This window comes from Alligator sinensis, unplaced genomic scaffold, assembly GCF_000455745.1.
Source record: "Alligator sinensis unplaced genomic scaffold, ASM45574v1 scaffold681_1, whole genome shotgun sequence".
In the NCBI taxonomy this organism is placed as follows: Eukaryota; Metazoa; Chordata; order Crocodylia; family Alligatoridae; genus Alligator; species Alligator sinensis.
Window position 1 is genome coordinate 359,119 of NW_005842315.1, and position 23,592 is coordinate 382,710.

The following is a 23,592-nucleotide window of genomic DNA, read 5'->3' on the forward strand; positions in this document are numbered from 1 at the left end:
AGGAGCCTGAGGTACTACATAGACCAAAGGTTTTAAAGCCAGGTCTCCAGGTCATAATCTGGGCAGGCAGCAAATTTATCAACCAATAATTAAAAATCAGAATAATCTTATGACTTGGATTTATAGTTTACTTTTATAAAGAGGAAACTCTTCACTTATAAAATATACTTAAGGAAGAAAAATTAGTCATAGCAACTTGACTGTGTCTTTACGTCATTGTGGAAACAATTTCTACTTTAAAAAACATATATGAAATTCTGTTCCCACTGTCCTCTTCTGTAATCTTGTGCCGTGTTGTTCTCCTAAGAAATGTGAGGCTATATCAGAGCCAGTCACATAGGACTTCTGAAGACTGGATCATATGCCCCCATATTTGAGGGTACGTCCCTGGGAACTGTACTCACCCCCTAAAACCAAAAAAAACCAAACCGATACTATTTGGGGGGGAAATCCAGACCACTTGCTATTGCACTCTCATTATACATCACAGCTAATTCAGATAACATAGTCCTAACACTTTCTGCAAACTGCTACTTCCATTCTTGTTCCCATAAAAACAGCTGATGGCCTATAGTGTGTGAAGAGTGCTTCATGTTTTCTTTTTAACTGAAGAAAAGCAGGTGTTAAAAAGTCTTTAAAAGTAAAGAAAGCTGCTTTTCACTGCTGTCACGAATATGCACATATATCAAAGCCTGCTCACTAAGCCAACTATGGTGGTACTCAAGTTTCTAAAAGCAAGCCAGAATGCCTTAAAGCAAATGAGGAAACAAAAGTCCATACATCTGAGAATCTTTTGTTTGCAAGGCTAAAAGCGACGCATACTCCTTTGTCTCTCCCCAAATCCTAACAACATTGGGTTGAGGATTAAAAAAACGACGACAAACAAAAATCTTTGGTTGAAAGAAAAAGCCATTAAAATTCTATATTCTCCACGCAGAGACCTTTGTTAGAAAAATGATCAAGCTTGTCAAGTTAAAAATGGCCAGAATTACACTGTATCATATAGATGCGCCTGTTAGCATGCACTTCCTGGATTTGCAGCTCTCTCAAGAATCAGACCTGCAGTACTCACTCCCACAACACTGGCTTGCTACATGCTGGGCTGAGGACCCAAGAAGCTGTCTAGGCTTGTGATACTGCTTAACTAACTAAAGAACCCTATATCATCTTCTCCTTTCTACAAGCCCAGTATTAAGCAGGCCAAGGAAACGAACCAAAGTTCATTTCAAGATAAAAGGTAACTCAGCTATGAGAGCTAGCAAGCCCTTCATAGGCAAAAGGTTAGCACTTCACAATATACCTCCCATTTTATGGCAGAAGCGATCTATATCCTACATTCTGAGATGAGCATAGAAAAAAGTCAAAGATCAAGTAGTCTGTCAAGTTAAAAGTTTATTTTACCTGTTAAAACAGAAACAGGAAAAAATAATCCCTCGGGTCTAAAAAAACTGTACTAGAGGCAAAAAAGTGCCAACTTATGGATGAGCTCTGCAGTGAAAACTTTATATAAAAAAGGAAGGAGAACTACTAATTATTTCTACCACTTGGAAAATGGTCGTTGGGTTAAGCTTGTTCAGGGGAAGAACATGAAATGGCCCTAAAAGGATATAATAGCTCAAAGACAGACGATATATTAACAGAATTTAAAAAGAAAAAAAATAGAGTAAAGAAAATCTGACATCACAGTGAACAAAGATAAAACCTGTCAATAAGAGAACAGTGAGGGAAATACCATTTATTCATGATACTAATTTGAGAAAGAAGTCTCCTACGCTTGAAGGTCCATTGAGTCAAATTATAATACAAGTATGTGTGAGCTATCAGCCCTGCATTATGCAAGGCAGAACCTTTCAAGGTGGGATCAAACAAATGTTATTTTATTTAGCACAAAGCTAGCCAAAGAGAAGTATTGACTCCACTTTCTGTAAACTAAACCAAACCATACTAAGACTGTTCCAATTCATAGGAAAAAAAAAAGTTTAGATCAACCTTTACTTTACCTCCTCTGGGTCCACAGGTTTAGTAAATGCCCTGAATCGTTTGTCAATAGCCAGTCTGTGGGTAACATTCCTTAAGAAAATCCTAAGCTCACGTAACGTATCTTCCTCCTGCTCCTCAAGCCGTTTCACTTCCTCCTCTGTCAGTTGTCGTGGCTCAGGTGGTGGGGCTACTGGAAGGACTTCCAATGCCTGCAAAACTTAAGTCAGACAAAAAAGTTTTGGCAACTTATGGGATGCATTTTAATGCAATCCTAAACTTGTATTTATTACCAAAATAGATATTGGAAGGTTGCAGAGAGGTTAGAAGGCAGATGTTTGTAGCACATCCTAACCTGCTTTCTTTTTTGATACAGGAGGTTTAGCAGCTTGGTGTAAAATTAAATCCTCAAAAAATTTTCTTCTTTCTTCACTGTTAGGCAATGTGACATTGAAAACTTCTCCATAATCATCAACAAACAGTTCCTGCACCTGAGGGGAGAAAAAAACCCAGCCATTTAAAATAAAATACAAGAGTTTTGTACTAGCATTTTATTTCTAGATTGAACAACAACCATGTGAACAGCAGAGTACAGAAGCATCACTGATAATTTATCTTTTCGGCCCTAAAAGCTAGATTTCCAAGGATTAGTATCATACTATTAAAAAGTGGTTGGAGAGGACATCTTTAAAGTTCCACCTAAGTTGAAGCAACTGCTTGATGAATAATAAATTTAGTTTAATTTAGACCACCAGTGCCCACATTTTTGTATTCAAATGCATTGTTACACTGTGGACTGAATTATATGACAGGCAGCAGTTTGGCCCGTGTTGATAAGCAGATTTGATATTATATTGTAATTACATGTTGCCAGTTTTTCTTTTTTCCATATTATGGAATGACATTATTAATGAGGATTTTTTTTTTATACTTATTGTTTCAGGCTTTTAATTAGAATCTGAAATTCTTCTAGGGATTTTTTTTCCACTATTAAGATGAGCATTTTAGAAAAATTAAGGTGAAAAAGATGAATGCAGAACATCAGTGACACAACACACACACAAAAACTGCAAAGTAAATAGTAGGCTCTATGCAAAATTTCGGCAGCTGTTTCATTTCGGAGGTGTTTTGGGCCATTTCAGCACCCGAATCACTGAATCCGGAAGACTCCGAAACATTTCAAAAATGTTTCGGAGAATTTTGAAGTTTCGGAGCCAGGCTTGCAGGGAAACAAAAACTAAGAAGAGGGAGGGTAAACAGGAGGAGAAAGGACTGCTCTGATATGGACATCTAGCTCCTGGTTCGATTCCCCAGCTCTCCGATCCCTTCCCCTAGCTCTCTGATCATTTCCCCAGCTCTTCTTGGAGGGCAAGGGTGGGGTGGCGGCACGTGGGCCCCTGATCTGCATGCAGGGTTTCATCAGGCTGAAGTCAAGTAAAGTTGCATTTTGGTTTAGTACAGTAGTTCGGAACCATTTTAGACCTGAGGATCCCCCCCTTGTTGGAGTTGAGGCACGTCTCTATAGCTTATGTGAACTGAGCAGAATTCCATTTAAAAAAACTAATATATTTATTACAGTTACCTCCTTGCAGAGGGGGAAAGCAAGCAGCGAAGGGCAGGCTCAAGCCCTGCCTGCCCAGCCGCTTATTTCTTCACACACAGAGCCTGAGCCCGCCTATTTGATTATTTCCTCATGCTTCCTGCGGCACCCTTTAAAGGATCTTGTGGCACCTCAGGGTACCCCAACCACCTGGTTGAGAATCACTGGTCTAGTAAGTACTTTCCAGAGCAGATCCTTAATTTTCAAATCTCCCTTTTGCCTTATAAAAAAATATTTAGATTAAAACCTATAATAATCAAAATTATAATGTAGCAGAAGCACACTTTTTAAAACTGTTTTTCAAAAAGCCTCAATCTAATTTGTAAGGATACTTAACCCCTTCTCCCCTTCCCTCAACTAACTGAAATCTCATTAAGCTAAACAACTCTTACTCATGTGACACCTGGAAAAGTTTTAGGAGACAACACGATACATGTTTCCCTTGCTTTATGTTGTACATGTGTTCCTGGAAAACACTGCATAACTCTAATTCACACAAAGGGACTCCACTTTACAATGTAACAAATAGGGATATGTTCCAAGACCTCAATTGTACTGAGCCCCTTGACTGTACTGACATGGTGTCGCGCCACTCCTGGGACAGCTGCAGCTCTGGAAGTGTGGGCGCCAGCTGCCCTGAGCCGCGGACATGGGCGCTGCTGCTGAGAGGCTTCATGGCTCTCAGCTCCTGGGGTGCCATGCTGATGGGGCCGGGCCGCAGGGACTGGTGCTGCAGCCTGGACCAGGCACCACCACCCGGCTCAGCCCCTCAAATAATTTTTTCTTCCTCCACCTATGGCGCCACTCCCACAATGCACCGGCACAAAAGCAGCTGACTGTGGGCTTCCACCACACCGGTTGCATAAAAGAGTGAATTTACCTCGCATATAATGAATTTTTGGTATAAAAAGGGTCATTGCATAAGAGCAAATTTGCACTTACGGAACCCACATAAAGCGAGAGAAGCCTGTATTTTGTTAAATTTGAAATCATTCAATGCTTTTCCCACCTACTTTTCAACAGGGAAGAGGCCACTGAGAAAACGTTTGTTTTCCCCATAGCCCTCGATGAGCCAAACTTCCCAATCCACTTTGCTCAATGAAAGATACTTCAGGAAACTGAAGAATGTTGGTCAAGTACATTAGATGAGTGGCATTGTTAATGTTGCTATTTAAAAACTGTCATGAACTGCAGTATTAACATGGCAACAAGATAGAATGGGAGTTTACATCTTTCAAAGCTGATTTTCAGCACTTACAAACTCAGAAAGACTTCATTATCTCTGTCCATATTTGGAGATTTTCTTTACACCCACCACAATTAAAACCTAGGTTTCTTTGTTTAGTTTGTTTTTTTAGAACCACTGATTTTGGAGCTACATAATTACCATACACAAGTCCTGCATGGATAAACAATACCTCTTGTGGCAGAGCTGCATAACACATATCTGATGTTGCAAGTAGCAACACTGGAGCAAACGATGGAATATTCTGTAATATTGTTGTAAATGTAGCTCTTAACGTGAATCCAACTGTCTCCCACCATAAGTGGACATGTGGAATATAAATTATACTTGGCGCTGTTCTCTTGGCTTCACGGATTAACTAGTAAAACAAAGTATACGACAGAGAAACATTGTGAAATAATGGAAAAGGTCACTAATAAAATAGCAATTAATATCAGCTATGAAACAATAATGATTAAGTAAGGCACCACTGGCTAGGCACAGCTCTCAGTAAAGAAAATTACCTCAGCTCTGGCCTATGGGCAAGGAGTTGAGCACCCCTGATATATCAGATTCTAACCTGGCATGTCTTAAAGTTTAGTAAATTACACTGAATTGTTAATGAACTTGTTTATAGAAAGACATTAGTTTGTTACTGCTTACCATTTTTACCACAGTCAAGGTTCTTTGGGTAAACGTGATATCTTTTATTAGATGAACTAAATAGTTGGAAAAAATGTTTATTACAAGTTTTCGGGCACAAACGCCCTTCTTCAGGCATTGGAAAGATTGTCTGTTGTTGGTTTGGGTGCTCTCTTGGGTAGATTAGAAGCCAAGATGCAAAAATAAAGTATTTTTTTCCCAACTATTTAGTTAGTCTAATAAAAGATATCACATTTACCCAAAGAACCTTGTCTACCTATGTCCTTAGACCAACATGGCTACAACCAACAACCCTGAAACATGGAAGATATTGAATTTTTCTTGTGTGTATTTTTATTATATGAAAAATGAATGCATTGCCTACTGTAGAACCTGCACACACTGCAAGCCAATTTGAACATTACTATGAAAATGACACTTCTAGGCAGAGGGTGACATGTTAAAGTCTGCAAAAGCATCCATCAAAAATGTTAATGCTTTGCTTTGTAATTTAAAATATTTTCTTATTGTGCATATGAACCAGTTTAGATACCCAAGAAAGCAGTATAGGAAGAGCCCATTCTTAAAGAACAAGGAAAAAAAATCAATGTTAAACTGAGAGGATAGATTATAATGGAAGATCAATATATGTATTTTAGAGAGCTCTCTTCTGGGAATGTGAAGTGAACTGGAAGTCACAGATGGGATGACATTCTCCTAGGGGATTATCAAAGAAATATGCATTATTTTAATATGGATATTGATGCTCTCAGATTTCAGGGAGTAAGAAAGGAGACTCTGACAATGAGACCCCAAGCCTTGACAGCATCATCTCAAGTCTGAACTCCACCATAAGTGTGTTCTGCCAGTCAGACAAGTCATTCAGTTTCTTGGTTTCTCCACTCCCCTGTTGTAGAACAGGAATAGCAATGATTCGCTACCTCATGAACATACTGCAGTGGTAACTAAAAACTGAAATACTAGGATGACAAGAGCCATATAATGGGGGCACCTCAGTTACTGTTTTCTTGCAGTTCCTGCCAGGGTCACTGGGCCCCACTTCCCTCTCCCAGCTTCTGCTTTTTGCCTCGTCCACTGGAAGCAGGCAGCCCATAGGGCCCAGGGAGCCCACAAGTCTGAAAAGGTTTGGAGATGGGGAACAAAAATTACCTGTGCACATGTTTCTTCAGGTGATGTAGTGCTAATGCCAAACAAGACTGAGAGCTCCAATGTGTACACTGCAAACTTTTCTAAGGCATGTATTACTGCTGGAGCTAAATGAGAGCTCTGTCCATAGCCTGGCTCTCCAGCTATTAAGAGTCGTGGTCTGTAAGAAGTTGGCTGGTGATAAGCACTTCTAAAAAAAGAATTGGAAAACCAGGACATTTCAGATAGATTTCTAAAGAAATCTTACGCAAAATAATTCCATTAATGAATGAAAGTTTGGGTGTTCAGTGTCTGTGCACTTTACCGTAAATCTAGTATTTAAAAAGAAATAGGAGAATATTTTTGGCTTTTCCATAATTCTGCTTGTACATAGGTATGGGAGGACATCCAAGATACCAGAAAAAGTAACAAAATTCAGTAGCATAACTTACAGGTTACAGTAAGGACTTAATATTACTTTCATCATTGATGTATTGTTATTTAGTTCATCTTTCCACACACTTTTTGACACAGGCAACAAAACACTCTCCAGGTTTGAGAGAAGTACTGTTTTTTGCAACCATAATTATCACACCACACTTGATATATCACAGTTCTGCTTAGCCTTTTGACTCTGCAAGCCAGATGAAGGGGACAGTGCTAGCCTGTGGGCCAGAATATACCCCACATGCTGGGATTCAGGCCTGGGTCACCCAATCCAGCATGCAGGGCCACTGCATTCAGCCCACGGGCCTCCCCATGGGTCCAAAAATTTGTCAGCAGGGGAGCAGTGCCCCTACTTCTGTGCTGCCAAATTTGCAGACCAAAGGGAGCCCCATAGGCTGGATGATACATGGGGGCCAGATCTGGCCTGCAGGCCATGGGTTGGACACCCCTGATGTATCAGACTCTAACCTGATAGGTCTTTAAGTTTAGTAAATAAGAGAATTTCCCCAGCCAGCGTAAGAGATTTGGGTAAAACAACAGACTGTGCAAACCAAATTAAGATTCCACAATAAGATGACTTTTCAATCAAGTGTTTTTGTGACAATCACTTAATTTAACTGCATAGTTTGAGAGAGCGCGCGCCAACCGTTGTCAAACTAGGCAAATAATTATATAATTACAAGCAAAGAGAAAAATCTTTTAGTTACAGTAGAATTATTGTTTTCAAATATATGCTGGACCTTAATATTCATCCACACACTTCAAGAATTCTTTTGCCTTTCATCTGGCAATCTTCTTGAAGGATAAGAGACTTTTCCCCTAAATTTGAGCAGTTGTCATCAGGTATTTAACTACAAGTTTACTGTCTTGCTTCTACAGTAGCCTTGTTTATTTCTGTCAAAGATTACGTATGCGCGCGCGCGCACACACACGCACACACACACACACACACACACACACACACTCCTTGTAACTAAAAGAAGCAGCAGTCTGAATTTACTTGCAAGACAAAAAAGTTCACCTGTTGAAATTGAGGAAGTTTTCTTTCCGCTTAGGTGTTTTTTGAAAAAGGTCATCTTCAAACATTGAAGGGGACTCCTCATCACTGTACATTAAACCATTTTCTAAAATATGATTTGCAACATCTGAAAAAAACCCAATAGAATTGGTCATTTCTAAGTAGCTGCATTCTCCTGCTTGAAGCAACCACATTTCTCAATAAATGCCCAAATCCATGAGATTCTCTGATTCCTATTAGATCACCACCACCTTCACTGTTTTGCCTCAGTGAATCATAGGTCTGCTACAATATGGTAATTTCCAAGCTCTTAGGCTTCCGAATTGTGACACACAAATTACAAACTTTTGCTGCAGCAGAACTGTAAAAAATTAAGAATACCTTAAAATATTATAAGGGAATGTTTACCTGATTTTTGTCCTTTACTTAATCCAAGCTCTGCATGTGGAAAAACTCTGTTTAAGGCCTCTAAAATTTTGTGAAGCGTGGTTTCGAGCAGGGGTTTTGAAACAGATGAGAGTGCTTGACTGGGCGATGTAACAGCCCTCTGAGAAGCTGGTACAGTCTTCTGCATAGCCACAACAAAATCCTTGGCTGTTATTTTAATAGAAGAGATATCCAACTGCAACTTCTCACTGCTAGTGTATATTTGAGGATAACGTCGACGTAAAGCACACAAAGCAGCTTCAGCACATATGGACTTAATATCTGCACCACAGTACCCTGTGATTGAAACAAGTTCATTTAGTTCCAACATTCTCAGACATCCCAAAAGATGCAAAAACAGCATGAACAAATCTAGAGTACCAAAGTTCCTCACTTAGCAGAGACAAAAGCAAAAAACACAGGCAAAACTGTTTGTCTTTTCGTGAGAAAAAGGATGGGAAGTCTCATTCTCCTAAGACACACGTGAGCCAACAATACACAAGTGGGTAACAACTCTGCCTGTGCTGGTTTCTCAGCGATTTAAACAAGGCCCTGGAAAACATAGGAGTTTTGCTCATAATAAAGTTGGGTCCTTAACTGACCAAGCTGCACTAAAATCACCTAAAAACAGATATTCTTCTAGCAAGGGGTAAAGGTTCATGACAATGATTACAGAGAAAGTTCTATATTTCCATTAAATGGATCCTCAAATGTTATAGTGGACAAAAAAAAATTCCTATAATACTTCCTTCAGTATTTAGCTTTTAGATAAGATTATTTTTATTTAATTTTGTTAGTCATGCATTCATCTTGAGAACTCTCTGGTTCTCTTATCTTACACCAAAGGAATCAGAACTCATGGTAGAGGTGACATCTTTTATTAGACCAATTGGTTTTTGCTTACCAACACATTTTTCTGCTAATTCTTCAAGAAAAGTATCCAACAGCTTAGGGTTCCAGTCTCTTGTATGAATCTTGAGGATCTCTTTTCTAGCCTAGGAATAAAGTTTTTTTTAAACACACACATTCCCCACTTGTTCTTCCTGCAAAAATATTGCAGTTAAGGTGACAGCAATATAAATCACTTCTTGTTTTAACAAGATAATTTTAATATTCTAGGAGTATAACTTTCTGTACTTTTCAACAAATTGAAGATGATTAAATTTACATTAAATGACCCCCTGGGAGAAAGTGTACACAATTTTAAAATATTATAAGCATTTAAGGCTCCTGGGGGCAGGGGGAAGGGAGTATTCTCTCTACAATTGTACTTGTGATCTTGGAAGAATCATCGCCATTTCCAACTAAGGCTTGTGACAAAAATTTTCCTTCAGGAAAGCTCATAACATAGGATCAGGTGTTTAAGTTGAGACACATTAGTCCATCTAGTTCTTTCTTTAACATTTTAATTCTTAATTTCACAGCCTTTTTTTTAGAGCAATGGGAACAAATGTTCTATGCAACAATAGCTGTGTCTACATGAGCAGCGGACTGCGTAGTTGCTACTGTGCAGTCATTTAGTACTTGCCTAACCAAGTACTAAATGACTACACAGTAACCAGTGGTACTGCACAGTACCGTTGCTGCACGGGGTTTGTTTGTTTTTTTTAGATGCTACTGCACAGTAACATGACTGTCATGGTTTGTACCCGGTGATGCTACTGCATTGTAGCAACAAGCTATGGTGCAGTAGTTCATTGCTACTGAATTGCAGCATCTTGTGTAGACACACTCAATATCAACAAATACTGTTCACTAAACCATTATCCTGAACTAGCAAATCCACAATGCGTATTTTATCCTACTCTTTTTTTCCAATTGAGCCTAAGATTTGCACTTCCTGAAGTAGTTCCTGGATCTATATTAAAAAAATAACATAAATTACACTAGACAATTTTGACAACAGCTATGCTCTCTTAGTATGGTGTCTACCTTACACAAACACTAATGCATTACCTCCTGGATACCATTCTTTTATGCAAATTGTGAAGCACACTCCCCCCCCGCCCAGTAGCCACTCCTGAGCATCTTTTCATTAAACCATAACACCTAGACTAGACACAAAATTTTACACTTTTAATGTTAAAGGCAAATCGTATTTCTTACCTCTTTATCTGGCAAGGTGAAAAGGAATTCTCTATCAAAGCGCCCAGGTCGTCGTAAAGCAGGATCTATCGAATCTAGTCTGTTGGTGGCTCCAATCACTACAATCTCTCCTCTGCTATCTAAACCATCCATAAGTGCAAGTAGTGTAGATACTATAGAACTAGGGGGAAAAAACGTTATGTTATGTTAGCTTCCTAAACTTATTACATTGTGCATAATCACTCTTAAGATTCAGACAAGGAATCAAACACCAGTGTTAAGTAAGAAGCACGGTTCCTTTGGTAATATGCTTTATTGGACCAACTGTATATTTGGGAGAGATGTTAGCCAAATTGTTGGCAATAAACTGTCCTTGTGTGTCAGAAAGTAGCAGGTACACCTTAAGCTAAATACCAAGATACATGCAAGCCACTGCTTTAATGCCAAATGCAAGCGAAAACAGGTTGTAAACTGTGGAGTAAAGAGAAGTAATCAGAAACAGCTTCAAGATAAGAGAAGGGCAGTTGGTTAAACAATCCAATAAAAAACATAATTCAAAAAGGAAAAGGTGAGAGGGTAGGGGATTATTACTTGTAGATTCATTGAGCTAAACTGGAATTGGCTTAAAAAGGATGTACATATTTACTCCAACTAATATAAAAGAAAAATAGAAGAAGCCAGGACCACTGCATCAACACCACGAACTTATCAGAACACTCCTGGTAAGAAGTCTGAAATATCCATGTTTTCCAAAGGCCTAAACTTCCGCAGGGACTGAAGACCTGACAAAATATTAGTATGTGGAGAATTGGAAGAAGTCTTTGGTCAACTTCACCTGAAATTCTTCTACAACCAGGACAGGACCACTCTGGCGACCCTGTCACCAGATCCTGAGAAAACAAACAACAAAAAAAACATTTGACTAGACACCTTCCAGCAGACATCCATACCTTGAATCATTTCATTGACTGCTTTAGAAAAAGGTAACCAGGGAATTCTCAGCAAACAAAGGCAACACTACAGCCTCCCTCCTTAGAAAAAAAAAGCTGTATTCTCAGATCCAACAACAAAATAGTAATCAAACCATGAGACGAAGGAGGAATCACACACCTTCAATCACATGAAGGCTACATCAGTTAAAGCTAACAAATAACTGTCTGATACCAACTGTTAAAAGGAACTTAGAGAAGACACTACACCAATATTCAAACTGAACTCAAAAGAGGTCAAATAGTTTATAGATCAGCTTCAAGAAAAACTTAAAACTAACCCTCAAGTCCCCAACCCAGAAACATTTCACAAGCTCCCTAAGATATTAGAGATGTACCAATATATTGGTCCATATTGGATCAGCACCGATAAGAGGAAAATTAACTATGCCAAAAAGCTAAGCTAACATCTCTCCCAAATACATAGTTGGTCCAGTACAAGATACTACCAAAGAAGCCTTGTTTCTTGCATGTTCCCTGACCATCAAAACTATGCAGCTGAAAGTACAGAACTGCATTTGGAAAGACTATCATGACCCAGAAGTCTTAGTGTTGCTTTTTCAGCAAGCAAGAAGCAATTGACACAGTGCTTTAGAAAGGATACACCTCTTCTTCCTCTGTACTTTTTGTACAGAGATGCAAACAGTTTAGATGAGAGGTGGATATAGGGGGAAACTTCTAATTTTCTCATTTTAGGAAACCATGACAGCATCAACACCCTTTAACAAAATCCAATGATGAAGAAAGCATGCACTTTATGTACATTAGATTTCAAGGCTGACAACCCATTAGGTTCAAAAGAACCCATTTAGTTTTCTCAGCATTTCTTCAGATGGCACAGAGACTGCAAACATAATTGTGCTCATTTACATTTGACTGAAATCTTTTGCAAGACTAAAGATTTTTTTTCTTTTTCCTATAAAGTTTTGTGTCATTACCACACAAAGTGTAAAATTTTCTTTGAAATACTTTCATTAGGGCCGCAAACACTACATGGGCCTATTGTTCATTTATGATGTGAAAATGATAATACCAACCAATCCACTAGAAAAGCAAACGGACAGGCTGGAGATATGATTTCATTTGAAAAGCTGTACTGGAGAATATAAGAAACTCCACTGGAAAATTAAATCAAATCATACTGACCTTGGTACCAGTGCAAGCTCTAATTACCTGCAATACACTGCTCAGATATGTGGGTGCCTCCTCCTACAAAAAGTCTGTGGCTTCTCCCCTTCAGACCATCAGGAATATTATGTTAAAAAGAGGGAAATTGCCAAAGTGCAATACCTGTGAATTTGGTCTTGTCTACTTGATCGTACAGGAGCCAGACCATCTATCTCATCAAAGAAAATGATTGAAGGCCGCATCTGATAGGCCTAAAACAACAACAACAGGCTCAGAAATACTGGAAGTGTGTGAAATATAGTATCACATCCAAAAAAGCCACCCCACCTTCATTTAAAAAAGTCATCACTGCAAATATTACGCCTTCAAAAGTTAAGAAGTTCCCAAATCAAGGTTGTGTGAACATACTTTTTGATGAAAAAAGAGCCAAAACAAGTGCCACTACCCCAAGATAATAAAACCATTAATATTATATCATGTACCTCTCTACCAAAAAAGATCAGAAGGTATATTAGATCAGGAGCAGTGACCACTACTTTTTCAGTTAACTGAGTAATTAGAACAAGTGATAGGTTATAATGCTGTATATGAAACCATCATTTGGGGTGGAGGGTGTCCTTGCCTATAGGTTTCTCATCTCTTTACTGACTTCAGAAGAAAGCAGGATTTCTAAGTCTTTAAGTTACAGGTTCTGGAGGCAAACATGCTTAAGTAGTGGGTCTTGCCCTCAGACTATGTTTATTCCTCTCTCTTCATATCCTGAATCCTATCCTGGCTCCTGCAACTTTTTCTTTTCCTTTTCTCACCTCTCTCTCCTGTGCCTAAAGTTCCAAGCCCAAGCTCTAGTGTGGAGATACCTGGACTGCTCAGTGAGAAGATGCAATATTTTTCTTTTTTTCTAAGATATAGACAGAACTCCCACATTTCTCTGCAATCTCTTTCTATGGAAGAGACTGAATTTTTTTTATTGCAACTTCAAAAAAATGATTCAGTTTGAAGACACCCAGATGTGTAAAACTTCTTAACGCATTAAAACGTGGCAAAATTCTAAACAACTGAAAGCAAGGCCTTATGAAAAGCATTATGAAACCATAAACTATGGATGTTACTGGCAGCAAGCAGTACACTGCAGTACACTTACTTGATCAAATAACAATCGGAGCTGTCGTTCAGATTCTCCCACCCACTTACTCAAGCAATCAGCTCCTTTTCTCATAAAGAATGCTACTCTCCTATCACCCTGACTGCATTCGTTAGCAAGCGCTCTGGCCACAAGGGTCTTTCCAGTACCAGGTGGACCATAGAACAGACAGCCTCTGTAAAACACATGAATTTCCATGTTTCAGTTAAGATACCTTAGAAAGGAACATATTTTCAAGAGCTTAAGTAGCAATCAATATGCAGGGTAACGGGTAAACAAATAATCAAAATGTGTACAATTTAGCATGGACACAAACACGCACCTTTATTTAGCAAAAATATGTTATTATCTATGCAACTTTAAAAGCCTGACGGTATTGCTACTATCTAGTCTAGGGGTGTTAAATACATGGCCCACAGATCTGCTGGCACACCAGGGAATTTGGGGGCTTGGATTGCAGTGGGTATGGCCTACTGCAGAATTCAGGACTCTATTAGAACTGGCCATTGGCAAATGAGTGAGCGAGGGCTGTGCTGACAAGCCACTGCTTGCCCTTCAATCTAACCCACCAGGAGTCCCGCAGTGCAGATCTGACCAGAGAATAAGCACCCTGATCAAGTCTAAGCTTTCTATATTACAAAGGTCTTAGTATTTCGCCAATAAGAGGAAATTATTTTCCCTATTATATATGTACACATTGGTTCCAATCCAAACAGACAAGTTAAAAGACAGAGAGAGAGAGAGAGACAGAGATCATCCTCATTTTACAAAGTAAGAAACAAAGAAACAAAATAATTAAGTGATTTGCTAAAGTTCTACAGTTTGTAGCAAAATCTGCAAATGAAGACTGAATTCAAAGGTCCAGTCCAGTGCTCTAAACAGGTTATCTTCTTCAAAAGTTGAAGTTCCCACTACTACAATACCTGCACAACATTCTCTTATTCATCTGTGATGAACTAGTAAAATAGACCCCTCTCCCCCAATGAAAGCCACAAACAAGGTCAGCCCATAGTAAATTACATTATCATGAAAACAGGGATGCTCAAGATATGCCCAACACCAAGACCCACCCAACAAAACAGATCCAGTGTGTTGCAAAGTCAAGAGGCCTTTGCAGATACTAACATTTAGAATTGTTAATCAAGTCAGATGCCATTAAGAGAAGTTTAAAGTAATATTAAAGAAAACCCCAAGACTTGTTACTTGTAAAACTTAATCTTTCATTTTCAGAAGTCTGAAGTTACATTTCAGTAGGTTTCTACTGAGTTTTTGCCAACATAGTTCTACCCAAGCAGCCACCTTGCTGGGGTCACCTGACCCCCAGCTATCTTTTCTGCAGAAGACTGGACCCCATGATCTTCCAAGGTCCCTTCTGGCCTTACAATCCATGAATCTTTGCTTTATATACAGTGGGAAAGTGGAGCTCTCCTACTTATATTTGTTCCATGTGTGCAAATCATATGCCAATAAGTTCCCATCTATTACAATATGCTCAGTGAAAAAATGTGTCTCATTAGTACAAGCATCTATTATTATATTCTACTTCTCAACACACAGTCAAAATAGATATGAAAGGCGGAGCTTATTTTGCTCCGTTAACAAATAGTATTACTAATACTCTAACCACATATTAGAACTTATGTATGAGCAGGGTGGGAGGAGGAAATCAGATCTTTAGATTTCAAAATAAGTTATGTAGATGTGAAACACTGTTTCCATCTGTAAATTGATCATATTTAGCATGGAAGTCAGAAGTCAAGTTAAAATACAGAAACTGGAATTGCTATTTTTATCCAGGTCACTTCATATTCGTATATTCTTATTTTAAAACAGATGCCTCGACTATGCACTACCTGACTCTTGAAATGATGTATGCTTGGGATTGATCTGTTTGGCTAAGGTCTAAAGACACTTAAAATGCAAAATTCTCCGGGAAACAGAAATACAAATCTTCAAATTCTAATAAATTATATATTACCTTGGAGGTTGAATTTTGAATCTCTCAAACACTTCTGGATAAAGTAGTGGAAAAACCACCATCTCTTTCAGAGCTGAAATATGGGTAGAGAGGCCACCAACACTACTGAATCGTACCTAAAAAGGAATAATTACATATATGTGTGTGTTTGTCGTGTTATACCCCACCCCCACCAATATACTTCACACGTGTCAAAAAGGCTAAATTACAATTTCTAAGCAATCACATGTGGATAGCACTATTTTCCTCCCCCTTTTCAACTCAAAGTTTGATGGATAAAGGTGCATAGTTGTCTGCAAAAAAAACTGAGGACTGAATCGCTGGGCCCAAAGGTCTGGAATTTGAGAGTGCAGTATTTAACATACTGCAATCTCAACGGCAATACTACACCAAGGATCAAAGAACAGAAGAAAGAAAAAAACATTATGTGCGGCTACAAAAGAAAATGCACTTCACATTCAAGGAAATTTTGAAGTAGGGTGAAGAACAGGTTGTGCACAAAGGTAGTTGTAAAGAGATAATTATAGGTAACTTAATAAAGATTTTCCAAAGAATGAAAGAACTTTTGTTCACAGTATTTGAGATATAAAACACTCACTGAACAATCTATTTGCATTGGATCAACATCAGCCAGACTTGCTCCAATTTTCATTCGATCTTTGTGAACTCCCTTTAACTCATCTTTTCGAAAGTTAAGTGGAAGGCACCTGGTTTGCGAGGCAAGGAGAGAGACCAAGAGAAAAGTAAAATACAAATAGTTTATTGGGAAAATAACACAAAAGTTTGTATACGTCTGCAATAAAAGTAAATCACTAAGAGTGAATTTTGCTAATAAAACTGAATTATTCATAATGTCCAAGTGTCAATACAGGAAAAAACACCGTTCCAGACATTTCAAGTTATTAAAATATTTTAACACAGTTAAAAAGGTGAATCACAAAAGGTGATTTACCTTTTGAAGGTGCAACCTTCAAAAAGCCCATTCCATCTGAAGGTGAAGCCTTCAAAAGGTGATTTATCTTTTGAAGAAGCACCTTCAAAAAGCCCATTCCGAGGACTTATGCTTTAAATTATTTTGGGTACTTTTGAAAATTTCAGCCCTAGGGAATTGGTGGGAACTGCAATAACTGACTTAACTCCTTATTTCACATTTGCATATTGTGATCCTACTTTAGTATTTTAATTATGAAAGCAATTCTTCCAGTAATTTAAATAAGCAAGCTTCAAGTAAAGAGATAGTAATGCAAGTGCTTCCTGTTTCCATGGTTTACTGTGAACCCATGTAACCCATCCAGCAAGTCTGGAACTGCTAATCCATCCCAAACATTTTTGTCTGCACAGACCATAGGAAATCTCCTAATTTTACTTATATTCTAATGTTATGATATCCTACAGAATCTTGAATGCAATCTTTCATAAATTGTCATTAAAGGAATGCCATCCTTTTTGAAAACCACAGCAACCACCTGCCTGAAACTTTTACATCTATTAGTTAGACTTGACAATAAAAACAAAGAACATTGTAACAAAAAAAAGGTTATAACAAAAAAACCCCACCAACCAACTACTGCTGTTTTTAAGCCAATTTACATATGCATTTTATAGTACTTTGTATACAACTGCTTCACCTTTGATAAAAGTACCATTTTAAACAGAAGATTAGAAAAGAATGCATTTTCATGAGGAAACTGAAAAAGCTCAGTTCATGCTGCTTAAGCAGATCTTTTTTTTTTTTTTTAAAAGGAGTTTCTGATGGGCTTCTAGAATTGGCTCCAAGTTCACAGGCTCCTTTTACACTCAAAAGTACCTACAGATGTGGTTACTTAGAAGTCTGTTCTGTAAGAATTAAGAGACTACTGCTTTATTTACATGCAGATTCTCTCTCTTATGGGCCAGGGGAGGAACTACTTAAAATGACACAAACCTCCTTAAAGTTCTGTTACGGCTGCGCTTCTTACGCCTCTCAAAACGTTCTTCGTCATCAGAAGAGGAAGAGGAGGAGGATGTAGAATCACTGTTATGGATTGCATGTTTCCGTCTGTATTTATTGTAATTATTTAAATAAAAACAGCAAGAAATGTCACTATGTAGTCACCATAACAAGTTAAAATAAAAAGCTGCTAATTGTTCATTCCCACAAGGCAGAAACCTGGTAGGTAAGGCAGTCTCTCTCCTTTGTGGGTTTTTTCCCCTACCAGTTGCATCCTTATTTGCAAGGGGGAAGGGGGAAGGGGAAAGGAAGGGGGAGGAGGAAAGAGAGAGAGCATTCCTCACTGAAAGAAAAAATGTTCTAGTGACATAGTGAGTTAAAATTTTTAAAGTAGGTGATGTTCTACAGCCAAAATTTCAAACAATTTCTAATGTTAATTGACAGACTGATTTTCAGAAGACACCTTCTCTAATCAAGACCTAAGACATCTAAAATTGGAACATCAAAAAGTTACTAGTCACTTTTGAAAATTCTGGCCAAGATACTTATACTCAACAGTAGGTGTAATGTACCTGAGCAGGATGGGAGGACAAGCTTTATTTTGCTCAGTAGTGACACCATGCACTGGTTTTCTGTGCATCATAATTATGTACTTTCATCTTAACATTTTATAATTTCACTGAAAAAGATGCAGACAGTAAATTATCCTGGGTATGTATTTTTTGATTTCTCTATAACACTCTTGTATGTGTCAGTAACTTCAGGATAAAAAAAAATTATTATATTTAAGCTAACTCCAAACATAAGTTAAAAAAAATTGTGCATACACACTTAAACAAAAGATATATTTTTTTTACTTAGGTTTGGAGTTCTATTACATCATATATGAAACTTCACACACACATGCTAACGAGGAAGTCCAAAGAGAATACTATTATGAAATACCTCTAACTATTTGAAAGTAAGTCGGATCAACTGTAAGGCTTTTATAACTTGCCTCTGTAAGGCAAGTTTTTAAAAGGAGCATAAAAGAAAAGTGTCAAGCTCTACTGATCGATCTGCCCCTGTTTATTTGCAACTAAACTTATGTATTCTGAGGGCTTTTACCAAGACCAGTGCTACAGGAAAAAGGAGTGGAGGAAAAAGTCAGCCCGAGAGAACTCAGTTCTGTGCCCGAGATCTGTGCTCCAACAGTACTGTTTCAGTGTTGAGTCGAACAATGGCAACAAGGTCATGCAGTCCTGTAAATACTATGGCCAAGTTACTATATACAGACATAGATGTTGTAAAGGGCAGTGACACTAGTATCAAGCAATCTATCAATGAAAAATCCTGTGCTACATTCTCAGCCTCCTGTGCGCTACAGAAGCACTGCAACTCAAAATGATTGCATGTTAGGTGTTTTTTTTGTAGAGGAGGAACAGATACTGACAATTAACTCCAGTGTTACAATAACTCCAGTTACCTGAGCTGCAAGCCAGGCTCTCTGGCTGTAGTCTAAATATTGATACAATTAAGAGTTACATTGACTCCTGTTTTCTTTAAATCTTGCCCACAAAGAAAATTTTCAATTAATATCAGTTATATGGCAAACTGAAGTTTACATTATTCGAACAACAATCACTTGGAACAAAGGGAAGTTTGATGGTTGCTTTAAAAATAAAAATTGCAAGTAAACTGAGCTTGAACTCAGAAAAAATGGTTCTAGGAACAAAGATATACTTGAAGATTTTGAATCCCTGGTTTTAATGAAAAACAGAATGAACTATACCCATATAGTCAACAGCAATGTCTCCATAATTACTATCACCTTGGAAGTCATTTCAACTAGCATTTGACAATGAGCCTGCCATGAACTTTGATGAATGAAAATAAATTACAAAACATATACAAACCTTGTAATTCTTTTACAGTAAGGGCTTCGCGGTCCTGCAGAGCTAAAAGAATATCGTCGTCTCACCGGGGATGGGGAGGATGGATAAAATAGCTTGGGCTTTCTTTGATGCCTGGGCTCTATTGAAAGAATGCACATTTTATTTGTGATAGATACAAAGATCTAGTAGAACTATCTGAGCAAACAGCACAAAGAGCAGAAAATGTAAGTGAACTGGTCTCACCCTCCGCTTCTATGTGTTTAAGTATTATGCCACACAGGAGAGAGGTAACTAGGAATTAAGTTTCTTTTGTCAGCATATCCTGTTTGTTTAGATTTGCTTTTCAAAAGCAGTTCATTTATGATGTTTCTTAAAAGAAACCTGTACTACTGAATCGCAGTTGGCACACTGATTTTGCTACTATTATTTCAAGAACATTTATTGTCAATGAAGGTCTTAAAAAGCAATAGCAGACATGTAAAGAATTAATTTATTAGTAGCTTTCAAAATACAGTTAAAAAAAAAATGTGATGCAAATTTTACCTCTTCAGTTACTGACATATATACGGGTTGAATTATGCACCTACAGAAAAGGCTCTGTTAATCTGGCACCCATGAGGAATGGGGGTGCTGGATAACCAAATATGCTAGTTACCCGAGAGGCCTGTTTGGGCTGCCACCCCTCCCAGCGCACAACCACCCCTCCCTGGTTTCAGTGTGCTGGGGGACAGGGAGATGGGCCCTGAACAGGCTGCTTTGCCCCAGACCATGTGGGCTTGGCAGCACAGGCAGCTTTGCCATGGGCCATGGGGGCTAGGCGAAACTGGAAATACCAGGGTGTGCACTTTCGGTTTTGCTTTTGCCATGTTGACTGGCATGCTGGTTAACGGAACATGCTGGTTTCTGAGGTGCCGGATAACAGGGCTTTTACTGTATGTTTGTAGAATCACACCATGCCAACATGGTATTTTAAAATACAGTAGTTAAATCTATTCTGGACAGATAAGTATATCAATAATTAAAGTAGGCAGAGTAAAGTAACAAGCACACCGAGTGGCAAGACAGTGGAGAATAAGTGAAGTTAAGAGACTTCTGAAGTAAGAAAGGAAAAGATAAGAAAGAGATGGTTCATTTCAAGAAATAACAGTGCCCATGGCCAACCACAGACAAGGGTGGGGGGTGTGGAATCAGACATGCAACTTACTTTCCATTGGGGCTTGATAGCGTACAACTGTTTTCCTTTGTCTCAGGTCATAGCGCTTCTGATTATCTTCTCCATCATCATCTTCTTGGTCTTCACCTTCTTCTGATGACTCTATAAATGATAGAAGACCTACTCTTAGGCCTCTTTTTCTCATTAAACTAAGTCATTGTATTATTACATACACTATGAACAACACCAATTTGATTTAACAGAAAGTTTTGAATAAGCCTAGCTTACACACAGAGAATTTCTGTCATTTGTATTTAAACATGCAAAGGATTAAAATCAGTTATGATACGACTGGTACCCAGGAGTTAGAATGAGTTGCACTAAATTCATAGCTCGCTGTTGTATTCACTACAGAACAGAGCTGGAAAACTGCAGAACCCAAAGAACAACTTACAAGGGAGATATCCCAGGAAAGGAAATCTGTGGGGAGAGATGTTCACAGATGCACTGGGTGAAATCATGACTTCACTGAAGTCAGTGGCAAAAACATCACCGGCTTCAGAAGGCCAGAGTTTTACCCATGGTTATTTGTTTTAGGCGACTATTTTTAATGCAATGACATGTTATTACTTCAAAAAAAATTACTTCCTCTAATTCTAAGATAATTAAAAAAAAAGAAATTTAGTTATTATTGCTACATAGTATAGGACTAGGAGTCTGGAAATCTGAATTCGATGCCTAAGTCTGCCATAGACTACATTTGTGACAACAAAAACGCCACACAATTTGCAACTCTATGCCATAAAGCATGGGCGCTGAACCTTAGGCCCATGGGCCAAATCCAGCATGCACAGCCCTGGCATCTGGCCCATGAGGATCCCCACAGGTCAGAAAAATTGGCAGTGGGGGAGTGGTAGAAGCTCCACACAGCTGGATCCAGCCTAGTCTGGGCCATTGCCACACAGCAGGATCAGGGCCAGCCTCCTCCCCGCTCCACATCTGGATTAGGCCAGGCTGCTACCCATCCCCCTTCAACCTCTGAGTCTGGATTGGGGTGAGGCTACTCTGACCCACACATCCAGATAGGCGCCAGGCCACTCCCCAACCCAGTGGATGGATCAGGGTTGGGCTGCACACCTCCCCACAGCCAGGTCACCCTGCTGCAACGGCCCCGCATACCAAATTACACCCACTGGCCACATATGGGCCACAGACTAACCTGGCACTGCCCATCCAACCTGCAGTACAAAAAAGGCTGGGTAACACTGCCATAGAGAAAAGGGAGATATCTACTAAGCATCTCCTTTTTAGACACAATGATCAGTATCCAGAATGGTAAAATACAGACCACGTTATGCAAGAAACCCACAGATCAACATACATATTTGCACAGAACCAGCAATCACCCTAAACACACCAAGAAAGCTGTAATGTACAGCCAAGCCCTCAGATACCATTGAATTTGCACTGAGAACACCCAGGATTGCCACCTCACTAATCTTAAAAATAGCTTTCATTCAACAAGGACACTCCTCCAGAGAGACAGAACGCACATTCAAACGAGCCACCAGATAACACGTGAGAATTGCTGCAGTGCAAAAGAAAACCCTCCACGAATTGCACACCACTGGTTATCACGTATCGCCCCTCCCTCAAACCCATACAGAAAATCCTCAAACAATTGCAACCCATACTAGAAGGAGACCCTATTCTTAAACGGATCTTCCCAGAACCACACATCCTAGCCTTCAAACAAGCACTGTACCTTGCTAATCTCAGAAGCAAAACTTCCTACAGCCCAGAACACACCAAATGGATCCAGACCATGCCATGACAAGAAATGCAAAACCTGACAACACATCACCACCACCCCCACAATTACTACACCCTACAACAGAGCCATCAGCATTCCTGGATCTTACAGCTGCACCTTCAGAAATGTAATATAGCTCATCCAATGCACCAAATGCCCTGATGGAAAATACATAGGAGAGACCAAACAACAACTGTGCACCAGAATGAATGCACACTGGAAATCTATCAATGACAAGAATATCCAATTACCTGTGGGGGCACATTTCTCACAAGAAAAATCACTCTCCAATCTCTTAGTTCTAATCCTCAAAGGGAACTTACAAGACACTTCACAGACGAACCTATGAACTTCACTTCATCAACCTCCTGGATACAAAAAAAATCATGGACTAAATATAGACATTGGATTTATGATACATTATAACCTGCCTGACTCCCCAGGTACCTCTCCACTATTTACCTGCTATATTCATCCCCCTACTCTCCCCCGGGACCCCGCTACCCAGCCTGTCTCACCCACTGACTCCTCAATTTACATCTTCACTGACTGCCTGCTTGCATGCATAACAGCCCAGCCTCTGGCTTCTTTACTATTCATTCCATCCAGGAAGAGCACACACCAACTGCAGATGCTTCCTCAGTATGATGAAGGATTTTTAAACCCGAAAGCTTGCTAAGAATTTTTTTCCCCCAACTATTTAAGTTTGTCTAATAAAAGATATCAGATTCATCCAAAGAACCTTGTCTGCCTAGGATTGTTATTGCACTTGGTTAAAACAAATTTCCATCACCACATTAAAAATATTCTCCTAACAAAGGACTTGAACTGATAGATAAGAGTTACATACATTACCATCCATAAGAAATCTACCCACCCACTAACCAGTTACTTTTCCCCACTTCCCTTTGGAAACACTGATATTTTTCATAGGATCCTACAGATTCTACAATCCATGCTTTCCTTCCCACTCAGAGTTCCATCTCTAAAAAATTCTCATAATCTCAATTACTCCATTTG

The 23,592-nt window shown here is 38.9% G+C and overlaps 1 protein-coding gene across 3 annotated transcripts in view; it reads right to left on the minus strand.

Annotated features, from left to right (window-relative positions):
• ATAD2 (ATPase family, AAA domain containing 2) overlaps positions 1–23,592 on the minus strand; it is a 56,672-nt gene that overhangs the window by 21,579 nt on the left and 11,501 nt on the right. For 2 of the 3 annotated variants that reach the window (XR_003095183.1, XM_006028467.3), the window contains exons 7-21: positions 20,811–20,921; positions 19,628–19,745; positions 17,727–17,840; positions 16,401–16,509; positions 15,803–15,918; positions 13,825–13,999; positions 12,846–12,934; positions 10,588–10,747; positions 9,386–9,476; positions 8,464–8,778; positions 8,059–8,182; positions 6,615–6,801; positions 4,996–5,181; positions 2,333–2,468; positions 2,001–2,197 (exon numbers count right to left, since the gene is read on the minus strand). Coding sequence is in view for 2 of the 3 variants with exons in the window: in XM_006028467.3 (XP_006028529.2) it covers positions 2,001–2,197; positions 2,333–2,468; positions 4,996–5,181; positions 6,615–6,801; positions 8,059–8,182; positions 8,464–8,778; positions 9,386–9,476; positions 10,588–10,747; positions 12,846–12,934; positions 13,825–13,999; positions 15,803–15,918; positions 16,401–16,509; positions 17,727–17,840; positions 19,628–19,745; positions 20,811–20,921 (2,228 nt within the window). In the remaining variant the exon portion in view is untranslated. The remainder of the gene's footprint in view (positions 1–2,000; positions 2,198–2,332; positions 2,469–4,995; positions 5,182–6,614; positions 6,802–8,058; positions 8,183–8,463; positions 8,779–9,385; positions 9,477–10,587; positions 10,748–12,845; positions 12,935–13,824; positions 14,000–15,802; positions 15,919–16,400; positions 16,510–17,726; positions 17,841–19,627; positions 19,746–20,810; positions 20,922–23,592) is intronic. The other variant, XM_025209897.1, reaches the window with a different exon arrangement.